The sequence below is a fragment of the Colletotrichum jinshuiense genome, chromosome 2 (genome assembly GCF_051148585.1).
Source record: "Colletotrichum jinshuiense chromosome 2, complete sequence".
NCBI classification, from domain to species: Eukaryota; Fungi; Ascomycota; class Sordariomycetes; order Glomerellales; family Glomerellaceae; genus Colletotrichum; species Colletotrichum jinshuiense.
The window spans coordinates 2,417,313-2,431,685 of NC_139309.1; the positions used below are offsets into that span (position 1 = coordinate 2,417,313).

At 55.8% G+C, this 14,373-nt stretch overlaps 3 protein-coding genes across 3 annotated transcripts; 2 read left to right on the plus strand and 1 right to left on the minus strand.

Moving 5' to 3' along the window:
• Positions 1-450: 450 nt before the first annotated feature.
• On the plus strand, positions 451-3,480 carry EsH8_II_000649 (T-complex protein 11-domain-containing protein; the record flags this gene model as incomplete). Its single annotated transcript, XM_083263947.1, has 1 exon — positions 451-3,480. One exon carries the CDS (start codon positions 451-453, stop codon positions 3,478-3,480), a length of 3,030 nt encoding a protein of 1,009 aa, XP_083121269.1.
• Positions 3,481-4,317: 837 nt separating this feature from the next.
• EsH8_II_000650 (peptidase family M1-domain-containing protein) lies at positions 4,318-8,217 on the plus strand (the record flags this gene model as incomplete). Its single annotated transcript, XM_083263948.1, has 4 exons — positions 4,318-4,655; positions 5,295-5,495; positions 5,607-7,547; positions 7,599-8,217. The coding sequence occupies 4 exons, from the start codon at positions 4,318-4,320 to the stop codon at positions 8,215-8,217; spliced, it is 3,099 nt and encodes a 1,032-aa protein (XP_083121270.1).
• Positions 8,218-8,987: 770 nt separating this feature from the next.
• EsH8_II_000651 (JmjC and ePHD domain-containing protein) lies at positions 8,988-14,077 on the minus strand (the record flags this gene model as incomplete). Its single annotated transcript, XM_083263949.1, has 5 exons — positions 8,988-9,842; positions 9,908-10,517; positions 10,573-11,532; positions 11,581-13,679; positions 13,748-14,077. The coding sequence occupies 5 exons, from the start codon at positions 14,075-14,077 to the stop codon at positions 8,988-8,990; spliced, it is 4,854 nt and encodes a 1,617-aa protein (XP_083121271.1).
• Positions 14,078-14,373: the final 296 nt, after the last annotated feature.

The following is a 14,373-nucleotide window of genomic DNA, read 5'->3' on the forward strand; positions in this document are numbered from 1 at the left end:
GATTCCCATCATTACGTCCCGTCCTCTACATGGCAGGTGCCCGATCCCAACCTCTTCGGTTCTGCCTTATACCCTATTGTTTTGTTTCTTGGGCGCAAGTCTAGAAGTGTCCTTCTTCTACACCATACTTGTTGTTTTTATCGGCCGCCTGAAATACATTCGCTTGCTTTTCCCATCTAGGCTTCAGTTCGTTACTGATCCACTCTGTTTGGAGGTGCATCGATTCCCTCCGTCGTAACGAGTGCTGCCACCACGCAGTAGACTCACAACCAACGCCGAGTTACTCTCCTCCTACTGGATTGGCACCCAATCGAAACCCAAGGCCCTGAAGCCTTTGATCTACCGCTGCGCTCATCGTCACCTCGCCCAGCAGTGTTATCGTCCGCGTCCGCAACCGCGAAACAACAACCGTTCGAACCCCGAAACATCCCAGCCAGGCACGCCGCCAACATGCGTCGCCCTTCGGCAGACCTCACCGACCCGTCGCGCAACTTGGAGGAATCGGTCGGCTCCCCACCCTCAACCTTTGACGCCGCAGATGTCGACTTGTCGATGCCCCCGACCTCCGACGAAGAGATAGACGACGCTGATGGCCGCATCTTCACCCCGCCTCCACACATCGCGGCGCGGTTTTACCGTCCGTCTCAGGCCCGTCGCAAGGACTCGGCCGCCTCGTCTCGCCGCAACTCCATCTCCTCCGCCCATTCTCGCTGCTCATCGACCCAAACCTTCACCCTCCATGGCCCCCCCCAGAGCAAACATATCGCACAGCACCTCCGGCGCACCTCCTTCCTCGAAGACCGGAAAGCACGCCTTGCCGACCGAGCCGCCCATGCCGAGAAGGTCCGTCTGAGGGCTGCCATGGCCAAGGCTAGCCACCGTGATACCTCACTGTCGGAGGAGCGAGCTCTCGCGGCCCAACAAGCCCGGGAGCGGAACCTTGCCGAGATCGTGTCTTCTTGTGCCGAGGAGGTCAAGAGAGCCAAGGCTGTCGCCGAAACCATGAAGGAGAAGAGGGAGCAGGAGCTGGTCAAACTCCGCATACAGATGGAAGAACGCTTGGCAGAGGCCGAGCGCAGGAGAGAGGAGCTCAAGAACCGTCATGTTACGAAGCGGTCTCGAGGCCAGAGTTTAATGTCGCGGAAGCCGACCGAGACGCTGCCGCAGTTGACGGAGAAAGATACCCCGGTGTTGACTGAGGCTGAATCTGCCTCGAGGTTGCAATGGTGGTGGAGGAGCCTCATGCGAAGGAAGGCTGTCGGCGAGTTCTCCGAGTTGGGGCTCACCATCGACGGCGTGCGGGACACGTCTTTTGACCAGGTTCTTGAACTGCTGGGTCAGGAGAAGGTGCTTGTACGCACCGCCCGTATCCTCCGGATCTGCGGATTGCAGGAGGGCGATACGGGATCAGTCGATGAGATGGCCGCTGTACGGACATTTCTCAGCGCCTTCCTTATTCTGGGCCATCCCACACAGGTTCTGAGTAACAAGGATGGCACTGGGGATAGGGAACAGGTCGGATTGCTGCAGCCTCAACCGATACCCCGTGATGACCTTGCTAACCCACAGCTGCAGGACCTTGTGACGAAGGCCCGGGATCTCTTGATCTCTTTCGAGACCACCATGTCGCGATTGACTGCTGCGAATAACTACACTCCTCCCCCGACTCTACGGAGGACGTTGCCCGAGATTTACGCCACGTTCTACAACGCATTCCTTGCCTGGAAATCTCGCGACTCTGATTCGCTGGTCCAAGTGATGCTCTTGCAGTTTGTCGAACTCGACATGATCTTGCAGACGGTCCAGGAGAGCACCGATGATGCTGCCGTGGAGCAATACCGGGAGAGCATCAAGAGCAATCAGGTCCAGCTCATTGTGCGGATCAAGAAGCTCGCTGGTCAGGAGAGGGGCAGGAAGATGATTGCAGACGCCGTCCGCAAAGCCCGCAAGGCTCGGGCGGCAAAGAAGCCGACCGGCGATATGAAACCCCGTGTTGCTGAGAACAACCCCGGGGAGGCTTCCGCTACTGCCGAAAGTCTCGTGTCCCCGGAGTCACAGACCCTGACGCCGCCGCCAACGCCGGCCAAGGGCCACGCGAAGCCGCAACCCATCGAGATCAAGCCCGGGTTTAGCGGTTTGTTGCCGGACAACAGGATTGTTGTTCACGAACTCGCCATTAACCGAGAATACCGGATACCTGCCAGCGAGTATCGGGAACACCGCACCCTTCTCCAGATACCCCTATTCGCAGGGATGCGGGCGAGCATGGAAGAAGACAACCTTGATGCTAGCTTCGGGTATTTCATCATCATGATGAGGTATTTCAAGGACAACCTGCAACGGCTAGTCAAGTCTGGCGCCTACATGCACACAACTATTGGCGAGATACTGGACGTAGAAGTGGCTGAGCGCCAGTTCCAGATGGGAAGCTTCTCTTACGAAAAGTTTTTCGTTTCCATGGCATCTCTTCTGCCAAAGTTGTGTGCCCCGTTCCGCGACGAGGAGGCCAAGGACCTGGTCACTAACAAGCTTCAAAACGGAAGTCTGGTTGACCGGGTCGAGGCACTGACAGAGTTCGTCGACTTGATGCTCTGCGACTACGTCAACTACATGTTCTCCACGGCGGCGCCCCAGCTGATCGAATCTGCCCCCGAATATGAGAAGAAGAGGTTTGCCACGGCGTTAGAAAATGGTGCGCACGGGTTGAGTGCGGCGGAAGCGGCGTGGCGTTCGGCACGCTCAAAGGTCTTGGCAGAGGCTCGCAAGCGAGACCCCGAGGGCATCAACCATCCGAAATCGCGGCCAACAGACGACAAAATCTATGCACAACTGCTTGTCGACAGCTTTACTCAGCCGGCACCTATATCATTGGACACGGTGCCTGAGATGCTACTCTTGGACTACAAGCGGATGACGCGCATGTCTTTGGCTTCCCAGCGGATTGTCACCACCGGAGCTATCCTGTTGCAGTGCAAGAATCTTCTGAAGCGGGACGTACGTACGCCGTGGAAGACCGAGGCAACACGCATCACGGCGGTTCTCGAGACGGATCACGAAAACATGGAATCGACAGTGCAAGGCGTCATGGCGGCGCTTGAGGCTGGGCGGTCGATGCCAGCGGCGACCAAGTCGCACTTGAAAGCATTGGTTGCCAAGGTGTTGAATGCCAGCCAAGACTCGATGAAGAAGGGGGTTGAGCCCACGGAGCCTGTATTGCGACTTCTCCTGGCTCGACTCCGGACGCACATGAATGCCAGATTGACGGCAGGATCAGCAAAGGAGAAGGTCAATGCAGCAACGACGGCGCAAGAGAAACTGTCCGGGCTGGGCCTGGCCGAATTCGCGGTACAGGTCCGAGAGATGTTGGATGAGATATCCAAGGTTGGGTCAGTGGACAGGGCGGCCCATGGGTCGTGGTGGAACGAAGTGGCGGCCAAGGTGGCGGCTGAAGGCGAGACCAGCAACGGATACACGTCTTGAGGGGATGACGAAGAGCATGTGTGCATGCATGGGACGATATACGAGCAGAGGAGGATGCATTCTTCAGGACTCTCTTGACGACGTGATGATGTACTTGTTCGGGCCCGGCTGGGACAGGAGTTAGGGGAGGACTGGTTGCTTTCGACACATTTACAAGCATGGTTTTAACGCATTTGGGCTAATTAGTTAGCGCACTCATTGTCGGCGATGGACTTGTCTGGTGGGAAGGATACACACAAACACACACACGCACACATACATATGGGTAGTGATGAGGTGTCTGGGAAGCGATTGCTGGTTACTTGGGATGAGCGCGATTGGCTCCGTACATTGAACGTTCCAGAAATAGAAATATGAATGATACAGCGTTAAGTTTTTGCATCAGTCTACTTTTTTGGTGAGCCGTAATGTGCAGTGTGCAGTGTGCAATGTGTTATGCCTGATGTCTGATGCCTGGGCACTGGATAGGAGGCGTCCGGATGCCCCCCCCTGTTGTAAGATGATTTCGCTTGTCGTCGGCGTTGGGCAACTTGAGACTCTGGAGAGGAGTGGCCAGCTGGAGCACAAGCCACCGCAGCCTCGTAAAAGCAGCCCCGTTTTCTGCCGAAATAGGCTAACGCCCGCGCCGAACCGACCGAGTCAACCGGCTGACTCCTGGGATAGAAGCTCGGCAGAGATTTTCCTGAACTCATTGACCAGAAGACCGGACAGACAGACAGCAAGGCAATGGTTAGAGGGATTGATAACCACCTGCCTCAAATCGACCAGCTCTAGACGAGGCCGAGCTGTAGACGACGTTTCTTTCCCTGCCGTGTCCCCTGTGGGCTGATCAACAGGATGAACCCGATGGGGCAGCTCGCTGGCCGGGCTTGGACGCGTGGGATTGAACAGAGGGCGAGTTACATCTCGGCCTCGTTCAGTCCTGCCGCTCGAGGTCTGGTCCAAGCCTCCGTGTCACCACCATTCTCCATGCCCACCTGGCATGCTGTACCATCATTCGGCTCTTTCTCCCCGTCTTCTACTTCGTCTTTGTACAACATAGGCCTCAGACGCCCCTTTTCCATTGCATCCATCACCAAGACAACTGTTACCACCACCACCAACAACACCACTAATTCTCTTTGGTCCACCCGGAATGCTGGCCGCATTGCTCGCGATGCCTTCGCTACTGCCCGGTATGTGTCGCCCAATCCTTTTCTCCTTGCGAACATCATCTCCGTCCCCGTCCACGGTTCTTGGGTCCCACTGCGGGTAGCCAAGGTATAGCACGCTTTAGAGGGCGAGTGTGCATGCTCGTGCTCGCTGCAACAACCGCCAGAGGTGGTTGATGGGAGAGCCAAAGGTGCGAGGCGAGCGAGCTCCCCTACCTTGCCTTGCTAGAATAGAAGGTATTAGTGGCCAATGGCACCAAGCGGAGGTAGTAGTGTCACTGTTAGCGGACAGGTGGCCCACGCTTACTCACAGTGGACGGCGGCCCAGACAACCAACCTTACCCATGCAGGGACCTTTTGTCTGCCCCTCGTTGCCCCTCACCTCGGAGCATCACCATGATCCACCTTGAACTCTGTCTACCGCACCTTGCCCAGTTGCCATCACCAAACCGAAACCCACACGCGACCGCAGTTCCAGTCGTCCCATTGCCGCTTGCCGCTTTCGAGATTCCCAAGTAGGAAGGACACTTGTGGAGCTACAGCTTCTGATCAACACACTGCTCTCTGCCTTTTCTTCTCTGATTTTTTTTCTTTTCCCTTCCTTCCTTCCTGCCATTCCAGTCTGCTCTCTGTTGAAGCTTACATACCCTCCTGCCAACACAGCAGCCGCCGACCTCTCTTCCCCGCATCTTCCCGCCGCAACTACTGCTCGACCATCACCACATCGGACAAGGCCCTGTACGCCAGCAGAGTCGGCAACATGGCTGATCGCGAAGTTCTCCCGGATTCGATCCGGCCTTCCCACTATGCCCTGTCCCTCCGCGATCTGAACTTCAAGGACTGGACTTACAAGGGAACCGTGACGTAAGGACAACCCTGCCCCTCATCCCGCACCGCCTCGGGCGCCAGCTCTGGCCGCGGTTGCCACATCCGATACCTCTGCCTGATGCTGACGTTTTACTCTCTTCGCTGCAGTATCGACGCCGAGGTTGTCAAGTCCACCAAGGAAATCGTCCTGAACGCCCTCGAGATCAAGCTGCTCAGCGCAAAGATCACTGTTGGCCACACAAAGTCGACCCAATCATGGGAGTCCACCAACTTCAGCTACGGCGAGAAGCAGCAGCGCGCCACCATCACCTTTGACGACGAGATCCCCCAGGCCCAGAAGGCCGTCCTGACCATTGAGTTCGAGGGTATCATCAACAACGAGATGGCTGGCTTCTACCGCAGCAAGTACAAGCCCACCGTCGAGCCTGCCAAGTCCGTCCCCCGCGACGACGAGTGGCACTACATGTTCAGCACCCAGTTCGAGTCTTGCGACGCCCGTCGTGCCTTCCCTTGCTTTGACGAGCCCAGCCTCAAGGCCACCTTTGACTTTGAGATTGAGGTTCCCGAGGACCAGGTCGCCCTCAGCAACATGCCTGTCAAGGAGACCAAGAAGACAAAGGACGGCTGGCAACTGGTGTCTTTCGAGACCAGCCCCAAAATGAGCACCTATCTCCTCGCCTGGGCTGTCGGTGACTTCGAGTACGTCGAGGAGTTCACCGAGCGCCGCTACAACGGCAAGCAGCTCCCCGTCCGCGTCTACACCACTCGCGGCTTGAAGGAGCAGGGCCGCTGGGCTCTGTGGCACGCTCCTCGCATCATCGACTTCTTCTCCGACATTTTCGGCATCGAGTACCCCCTGCCCAAGGCTGACCTGCTCGCTGTGCATGAGTTCACCCACGGAGCTATGGAGAACTGGGGTCTCGTCACTTACCGCACAACTGCCGTCCTCTTTGACGAGAAGACGTCCGAGGCTAGATACCGCAACCGCGTCGCCTACGTTGTCGCCCACGAGCTGGCTCACCAGTGGTTCGGCAACCTTGTCACCATGGACTGGTGGGATGAGCTCTGGCTCAACGAGGGTTTCGCCACCTGGGTTGGATGGCATGCCACCGACTACCTGCACCCCGAGTGGCAGGTCTGGTCTCAGTTTGTCAACGAGGGTATGGAGATGGCCTTCAAGCTCGACGGAATCCGTGCCAGCCACGCCATCCACGTGCCCGTCAAGGACGCTCTTGACGTCAACCAAATCTTCGACCACATCAGCTACCTCAAGGGATGCTCGGCGATCCGCATGCTTGCCAACCACCTGGGCGTCGAGACCTTCCTCAAGGGTGTGTCCAACTATCTCAAGGCACACCAGTACGGTAACGCAAAGACCAAGGCGCTGTGGGATGCTCTCACCGAGGCTTCCGGCAAGGACGTTAACAAGCTGATGGGCCCTTGGATCTCCAAGATTGGCCACCCTGTTTTGACCGTCGCCGAGGAGCCCGGCCAGATCTCCATTAAGCAGTCTCGATTCCTGTCCACTGGTGACGTCAAGCCCGAGGACGACGAGACCACTTGGTGGATCCCCCTCGAGCTTGAGGGCAAGGTTGGCGCCAAGGGCATCACGTCCCTCTCCCTTGAGAAGAAGGAGGACACCATTCGCGACGTCGACACTGAGTTCTACAAGCTCAACTCGGGCGCCTCCGGTTTCTACCGTGTCAACTACCCCCCTGAGCGCCTTCTCAAGCTTGGTCAACAGCTTGACCGCCTCAGCACCGAGGACAAGATTTCCATCATCGGTTCGTCAGCCGACCTCGCCTTTTCGGGCTACGGCACCACCGCCGCCTTGCTGTCTTTCGTCCAGGGCTTTTCTAAAGAGGATAACTACCTTGTTTGGAGCCAGATTTTGGATTCCATTGCCCTTGTCAAGTCCATCTTCAGCGATGACGAGACTATCAAGAAGGGTTTGGAGGCCTTTACCCTGAAGCTCATCAACGACGTTGTGGCGAAGATGGGCTGGGACTTCCCCGAGAGCGAGAGCTACCTCGACGGTCTTTTGCGCAAGAGAGTTCTCCTTACTGCTGGTGTCAACGGCCATGCCGGGTAAGTTGAAAATCCCCACTCGCCTCAGTTTATCGAGACTAATAGTCATAGTGTCACCGAGGAGGCAACCAAGCGCTTCAACGCTTGGGTCGAGTCACCTGAGGCTAACCCCCTGCACCCCGCGCTCCGCACCCCCGTTTTCCGCGTGGCTATCAAGAACGATACTGCCCGTGCCGTTGAGGCTTTGAAGAAGGAGTGGTTCACTACCCCTGCCATCGATGGCAAGGAGATCTGCCTCTCCAACCTCGGCTTCGTCCGGGATGCTGAGATCATCAAGAGCAACCTGCTGCCCTTCCTCTTCAACAAGTCGCCGCCCGCTCCCGCCTCGGACTCGGTCCCCGCTGCCGACATGCACTCGCTCGGTGCCGCCCTCGCCGGCAACTCGGCCGCTCGCCAGCTGCAATGGGATTACTTGAGGAACAACTGGGACGCCTGCGTCGCCAAACTCGGCAACCCTATTGTTGTCGACCGCTTCATTCAGGTCTCCTTGGGCAAGTTCACCGACTTTGACACCGTCAAGGACATTGAGGCTTTCTTCGCAGACAAGGACACCAGTGCCTTCAGCCGTACCCTTGAGACCGTCAAGGACAAGGTCCGCGGCCGCGCTGCCTACCGTGAGCGTGATGCTGCCAAGCTGAAGGAGTGGCTTGTCGCCAACAAGTATGCGTGAATCGAAGAAAGGGGAAGAACTGGCAGAGCAGAGGAGGTGAATATCCCAGCCAGATTGTAACTAGCTAGATGAGGCTAGTTTGTAGGAAAGTCATACCAAATATGTTTACGTTTGTCAAGTTTCTGGAACGACTAGTTGCATCGTCAAGTCGCATTGAATTCACACACTCGCCATTGCATGGGTCAATCATCGAAGCGAGGCTCCTTTATGACAACTATGTCATTCTTTTCCAAGTAGATTGGCAGGGGGGAAAAGGAATTTACAGCAATGGTAAGCTAAGAGATTACCAAGTTTGGGTAGTCATAATCCAAAGGTTCAAGCGGCGTGTGGTGCGAAGCTCCACAGAACGTAGACACTGCGCATACAACTTTTTGAGATGATTGCGACTAAATGATGATAGAACATACACACGCTTTTACTATATTTACATTTCAAGACGCCAGGCAGCATTCTTGAGCCACCCAATTTCGTCTCTCGTCTTGTCTCGTCTTCGGACTAATGTACGCTTTGCAAAAGAAAGGCTGAAGTCCCATCCATGCTGCCCTGGCCATCTCAACTTCCAAGGGTCGGAGGCTTTGGGCGCGAAGAAACCGTCCAACGCCATAACGAAACCCCAAGGCTACCCATTTTTTTTCATTCCGTACATATCTGCTTCCACCCCCCCTTCCACGTCTCCAGTCAAAAAGTGCGTCTGTGTCGCGCTGGAGACGTGATTGTTTATAGAATAGACTAGTTTTAACAAGTGTATGTTATGCAGCCGAGGTGTCCAATCAGCCTTGGAACGCAGCGCGGCGGAGGTTCTGCATCATTCTTTCCACAAGTGCCGTCGAGTCCGCTGGAACTTCCGGGAGGGGCACTTCACCCTCGGGGGCCCGTGCGGCTTGGTAGGCTTGCGGAGCTTGGTAGTACTGCGCTGTGTTCTGTGCATGGTGCTGCTGATGATGGTTCGGCTGGTATTGTCCCGGAGGATGCGCATAAGCCTGGGTTTGGTGAGCCGACTGCGACATCGTCTCCCATTTCGCACCGTGTGCTTGGTACAGTGGCATAGCGGCTGCCTGTGGCAGCGCCGGCGATGACATCGACTGGTGTGAAGGTGTTGTGGGAGTCGGGGGATTCATGCGTGGTTGGGTGGCAATCTGTGCCAAGATCTCTGCCGGGTTCAGAGAATGATGCTCTGCTCGTGTTTGACCCATACTTTGAGAGAAATGCTGGGTAGATGGTGGTGCCGCAAAAGCCTGGGTATGAGGCCGGGAAGACGGCCGCGGAAATGCAGAAGTCGACGACTGGTTTGTGAAGGGCATTCGATGGTTGGGAACCGGCACCGGCGTTTCCGGCACCGGCACCGGAGTCTGAGAAACTTGAGGTGCTGCCTGCGTCGAAGGGCCAGTTGAGGATGCAGATGGCTGCGAACGGGGGCCGGTCTGGATTGAGGAGCCCTGAGTACCGGTTGTTGGTGTGGTACGGCATGTGTCCTTCGACAACCCAGACGTTGGAGGTGAAATGATTTCCCGTGAAGTTGCCCCAGGCGGTTGCGGGCTGGTCTTGGGAGTATTTGCTGAGGGCAGCTTGCCCATGGCCGCGAGGTACTTTGCCGGCAATGGAACTGGTGTTTGCTTCTCAGGAATCTGATAGTTGGTTAGTTTGAAGTTAAACAGGTTGCTGAAATACGGAATTGCTGAGGTAGATGTACCTTGTACTGGATCTTTGGTGCAGCAGGCTTTGGTGCAGCCTGAGGTTTCGTCTGGTCAGCTTGAGGATGAGTGACAGAGGATTGTTGCGAAGCATGCTGCTGCGTCGGCTGAGAAGTCTGCTGTGAAGTCTGCTGTGCAGGGGTTTGCGGTTGGTTCACCCAAGCTCCGTATTGTGGACGGATTGCCGGATGAAGTGGTGGAGATTGCGGTTGCTGTGCTTGCCAACCGTTGCCGTAGCCATTAGGGTTGGCTCTGGAGCCATTCGGTGCAGGGTTTGTAGACATTGTCGAAGCATATTGCGTTCTCGCATTGTCTTGGGGCACCCATTGTGCCGGAGAAGACTGCGGAGCTGTTGTCTTGACACCATACATGCCTATGGAGCCCTGTGGCATTGTGTTTGTGAGTGTGTTGTAGTACGAGCCGCCGTAAGCAGGTGTCTGTTGATGAGCTGCTGGGTTCGGCGTCGGACTGCCTCCCGGAGCAGAGCCTTGTCGATTCTTGAAAAATACTTCGGGGGACGTTCGCATCAAGTGAGCTCGCAAATTACCTTCGTAGCCGTTGGTGAAACCTCCCCATGGGGCATAAGGAGTTCGGTACGTCTTCGAGTCTCTATTTGAAGTGTGAGCTATGTTGGAGAGGGTGGGTGGGGTTGGAAGATTCTGACCTATTGTGATGTACTTGGAAAAATGCGTACTTCATAGCGACAGAAGGGGTAGGGGCGGCCGAGTATCTCCGATGATTCTGCTGGGTTGGCCCTTGCGCGGCGCTAGGCGGAAGTTGAGGTCGGGCGCTCTGCGACAGTGTCGTCCATGTCTGCTGTGCTGGTCGTGCGCCACCTGCAGAATGCGATACTGGGGTGTTGTATGGACTAGGCCGCTGCATGTTATTCGGAGCCGCGTACTGCTGCCCGGAAGGACTGAAGCGAGGGACATATGGCTGATGATCGGGTGTGAACCTTTGCTGGACAAATTGATCTCCTGCCATTGGGTGGCGGGGGTCTGATCCAAAATGGAGCTGTTGTCCCATCGGGCTTGGAGAAGATGAAGCTTTGGATGCAAATTTCTGGGTGGTAAAGGAACCTGCACCGGCATAATTGGTTTCGATAGGCTTCCGTGGCTTGTACACATAGGGCTTCTGTGACTTGGCCCCAAGCCCAGGATGAGCACTCGCTCCTCCCGTAGACACGGGCAATGGCTGAGGCGGGATAGCAGACACCCTGCGCTGGGCCGTGCTGATAGAGACAGGCTTTGGAGGCTTGGGGATAGTGTCAAGGAAGTTGCTCTTGGGGTCGTGTTGCTGTTTGGTGGGATCCCCAGAATACTGCGCTTTGGCCTCTGTCGAAGTCTTGCCCAGGTAATGCCAGACATGGTTGTCTTTCGATAGGTCGGCCTTCGTCTGGTTCGGATTAGAACATTCATTGCATGGGTGAAACTCTGCCCATGTAAAGCCCTCAACGAAAGGAGCATCCTTCCTTGGAATTTCGTCGGCAGGCCGCTTTGCGTTGAGTTGATCCTTGGCTTTCTGCGACGATGGCATTGGAATGGCCTTGGCCGACGCCTTCGGGAGGTGGTAGTCGGACGGGTCAGGCAATAAGAGCCATTTCCACTCAACCTCGAGACGGTCGCTAGTACGTGTTAGTCTCCGTTCATCCGAAGCGTTGGAACAGACATACCCGTTGGGAACGATGTCGAGGAGGAGCATCTGCTCGTCTGCATGGTTCTCCACCACAATACCCGCAAAGATGTCACCTTTGTAATACTGCAATTGACAGATCTCGCCCTTCTTAAGTGCCGCAGCAGCCTCACGAATGCGCTCATCGTCCTCCAGGGCCTCGCCGTCGTATTTCCTATCTCGTTTGGTGCGATGGAAGCGACAGCTGAATTCGAAAGCTTGCTCTTTGTACTCAGTTCCGTCTTCGCCAAACACTGGGACTTCGGCTTCTTCAACAAAAACACCAGCCGCTGCTGCGCAAGTGGCGTGGTAGGCTCGGGCACATTTCTTCTGGAAACACTGGAAGCAAGCGCCTTTTTTGGACCGGCAGTATAGGCATTTCAGGTCCAGGCGCTCCTTATTGATGTTGGCAACATTGGCAATGATCTCCTTGTCGTCGATGGTGTCGATGTACGTTTCGGGCAAATAGAGTGCACACATGCGATGAGCCTTCCGGCCATCGTCTGTCGGCAGAATTTCCGCGCCTGGGACGTCGTTGGGACAGAGGCAGCAAATTGGCTCTGCGCGTGTTTTGACCTTGAGGCGAATCTTTTTGACCCTTGTCTTGCCATCTTTGTCACCAGCTGCGCGCTTGCGCTTTCGAGCGGGCTTGATAACAATGGTACTGCTGGAGGGTGGGGATGGAAGTCCCGTATCGTCCTCGTCATCTTCTTCGTCATCTTCCTCGTCAGTTTCTTCGTACTCAGTCTCCTCGCCTCGAAGTTTTCGTTCGATGTCGTATACATCAACCCACACACTATCCTGTGCCTGTGCACATTCACAACGCTTGGCAATCTTTCCCATAGGAAGCCATGAATCTAGCGCAAAGTTGACAGCCTCGGCACAGTTGTAACCCAAGTTGTACCCCGAATGGTATCCGTAAGGATAAGTCACTACGAACTCTCCTGGGTACGAGACACACTTGTTGACCGTGATGTTGTATTGCTGCTTCAGATGCGACGGCGAAATCAAAAATCCCTTGTGACGAAGAAACTGATCGCAAGCCTTGGCATCCGTGGGCCAAATGTTCTTCATGGCAGCTTCGAACCGACGAGCGTCGGCTTGGGATATGCTGTACCATTGTTTCGGGGCGCCAAAATGGAGGTAATTGATGCTGTAAAGGTCGACGTCCTCCAAATGCCACGCGAACGTGGCCTTCCACATGCCCAAATACAGGTAGGCCGTGTTAACACCGGGAACCTTTGTGCCGAGAACATCCAACAGATTGGGTAGTTTGTTCAGGTTCCAGTTTTCAGTTGACTCGTCGAAGAGCGTGCCCATTAGGTCTGCACCGTACAGTGGCGGGGCATATGTAAGGGTCTTCCAGTATATCCTTTCTAACTCCTCGCAGCGTTCTGGAGTATAATCGGAAACGTCCATTTGGTAGTCGAAATCCTTAAACGCCTCTTCGTCGATCATCGCGGAACCTTCTCGTTTACTGTACTTCCGACGAGCTGAGACAGTCTGGGTTTTTTGCTTTGCCGGCCTCGCACCACCCATGCGGCCCATTCTGCCCACGATAGGTGCCTCTTCTTCGTCCACATCCATTCCAGGATCCTCCACAGAATCGACCACCTCCTCCTTTTTGATTTCGACTTCTGGTTCGGGCTTGGGAGATACCGGTGTCATTGGGCGCTTCTCTTCTTCCTGCGCATCCTCTTCGTCTTCCTGATCCTTGCCCTTGGCTTTGCCCCGGCGCGGGCGACCTCGGCCACGCTTCTTAGAGCCGGACGGAGCCGATTTCGCCTCGGCGCGAGGTTTAGGAGCGGAACGAAGCTTCGGCTTTTCGACGTTCGCCCGTCGCTCGCCACGCCTCGCAGGAGGCTGGTGCTCGCTCTGATCGCAGAGTTGTCGCCACTGGGGAAGGTTGTAGGATCGTTGGTGAACGATGTTGACTTGTCGGTACGTTCCATTGGACCCCATGATGTCTTGCTTGATTGGTTCTCTAACCCGGATTTGCTTCACGAGGTTGTCGAGTTTCGGAAGGGATTCTTTCCATTCGGAGGGAGGAATAATCTTGACGATACCGGACTTCATTCCATATCGATCAATCTTGGTCATCTAGGGGCGCATTCACAGTCAGCCAGAGGCGACGGGGGTAGAGGCAGGTTGAGTGCAGGGGGGCGTACAAATAACTTGAAGTCCTTGAATTGGTGCATCGTCGGCTTAAAGACGGGGACCGTTCCGGACCAGTGATCCGGAAGGACCTCGCCAATGTCGTCCTCGACTTGCGCCTCATCTTGTTTTACCGAGGGATCAATAACATCCTCGTCGAGGTCGCTGAGCTCCGAGTCACTGGCTTCCGACTTGGGCGCATCGTTGCTGTCGGGCGGGGAGTGGAGGAAGGCGGGCTTCGCACATTCGATCTGGCCCAGTGCAGGCTCCTCGTGATCGCCAGTCGATTGCGCCGGCACAGGTGCAGGCTCCGTAACTGGAGCGCTGACAGCGTCGGTCGACATATTGAGAGGAACTACATGCGACCGTGCATGCAGCGTCGGATTTTGACTTCGCACCTCTTGAAGATGGTCAAATCGGGGGTGCGCAGTTTGGAGTGTTCAAGTCGCCGAAAATATGAGGTGCGGACGTCTCGTTGAGTGCGGAGAATGGATTCGTTCGTTTGGGTTATCAGATCCTGCGGGGGGTTGGCCACTGTAGGGGACAACAGGAACTGTCTCTGGCTGGGCCAGCTCGCTAAATGGGCCGATTTTAGGCGAATCTGGGCTGATGAGCCAGGGTTGGCAGGAAGGGTGAAGGT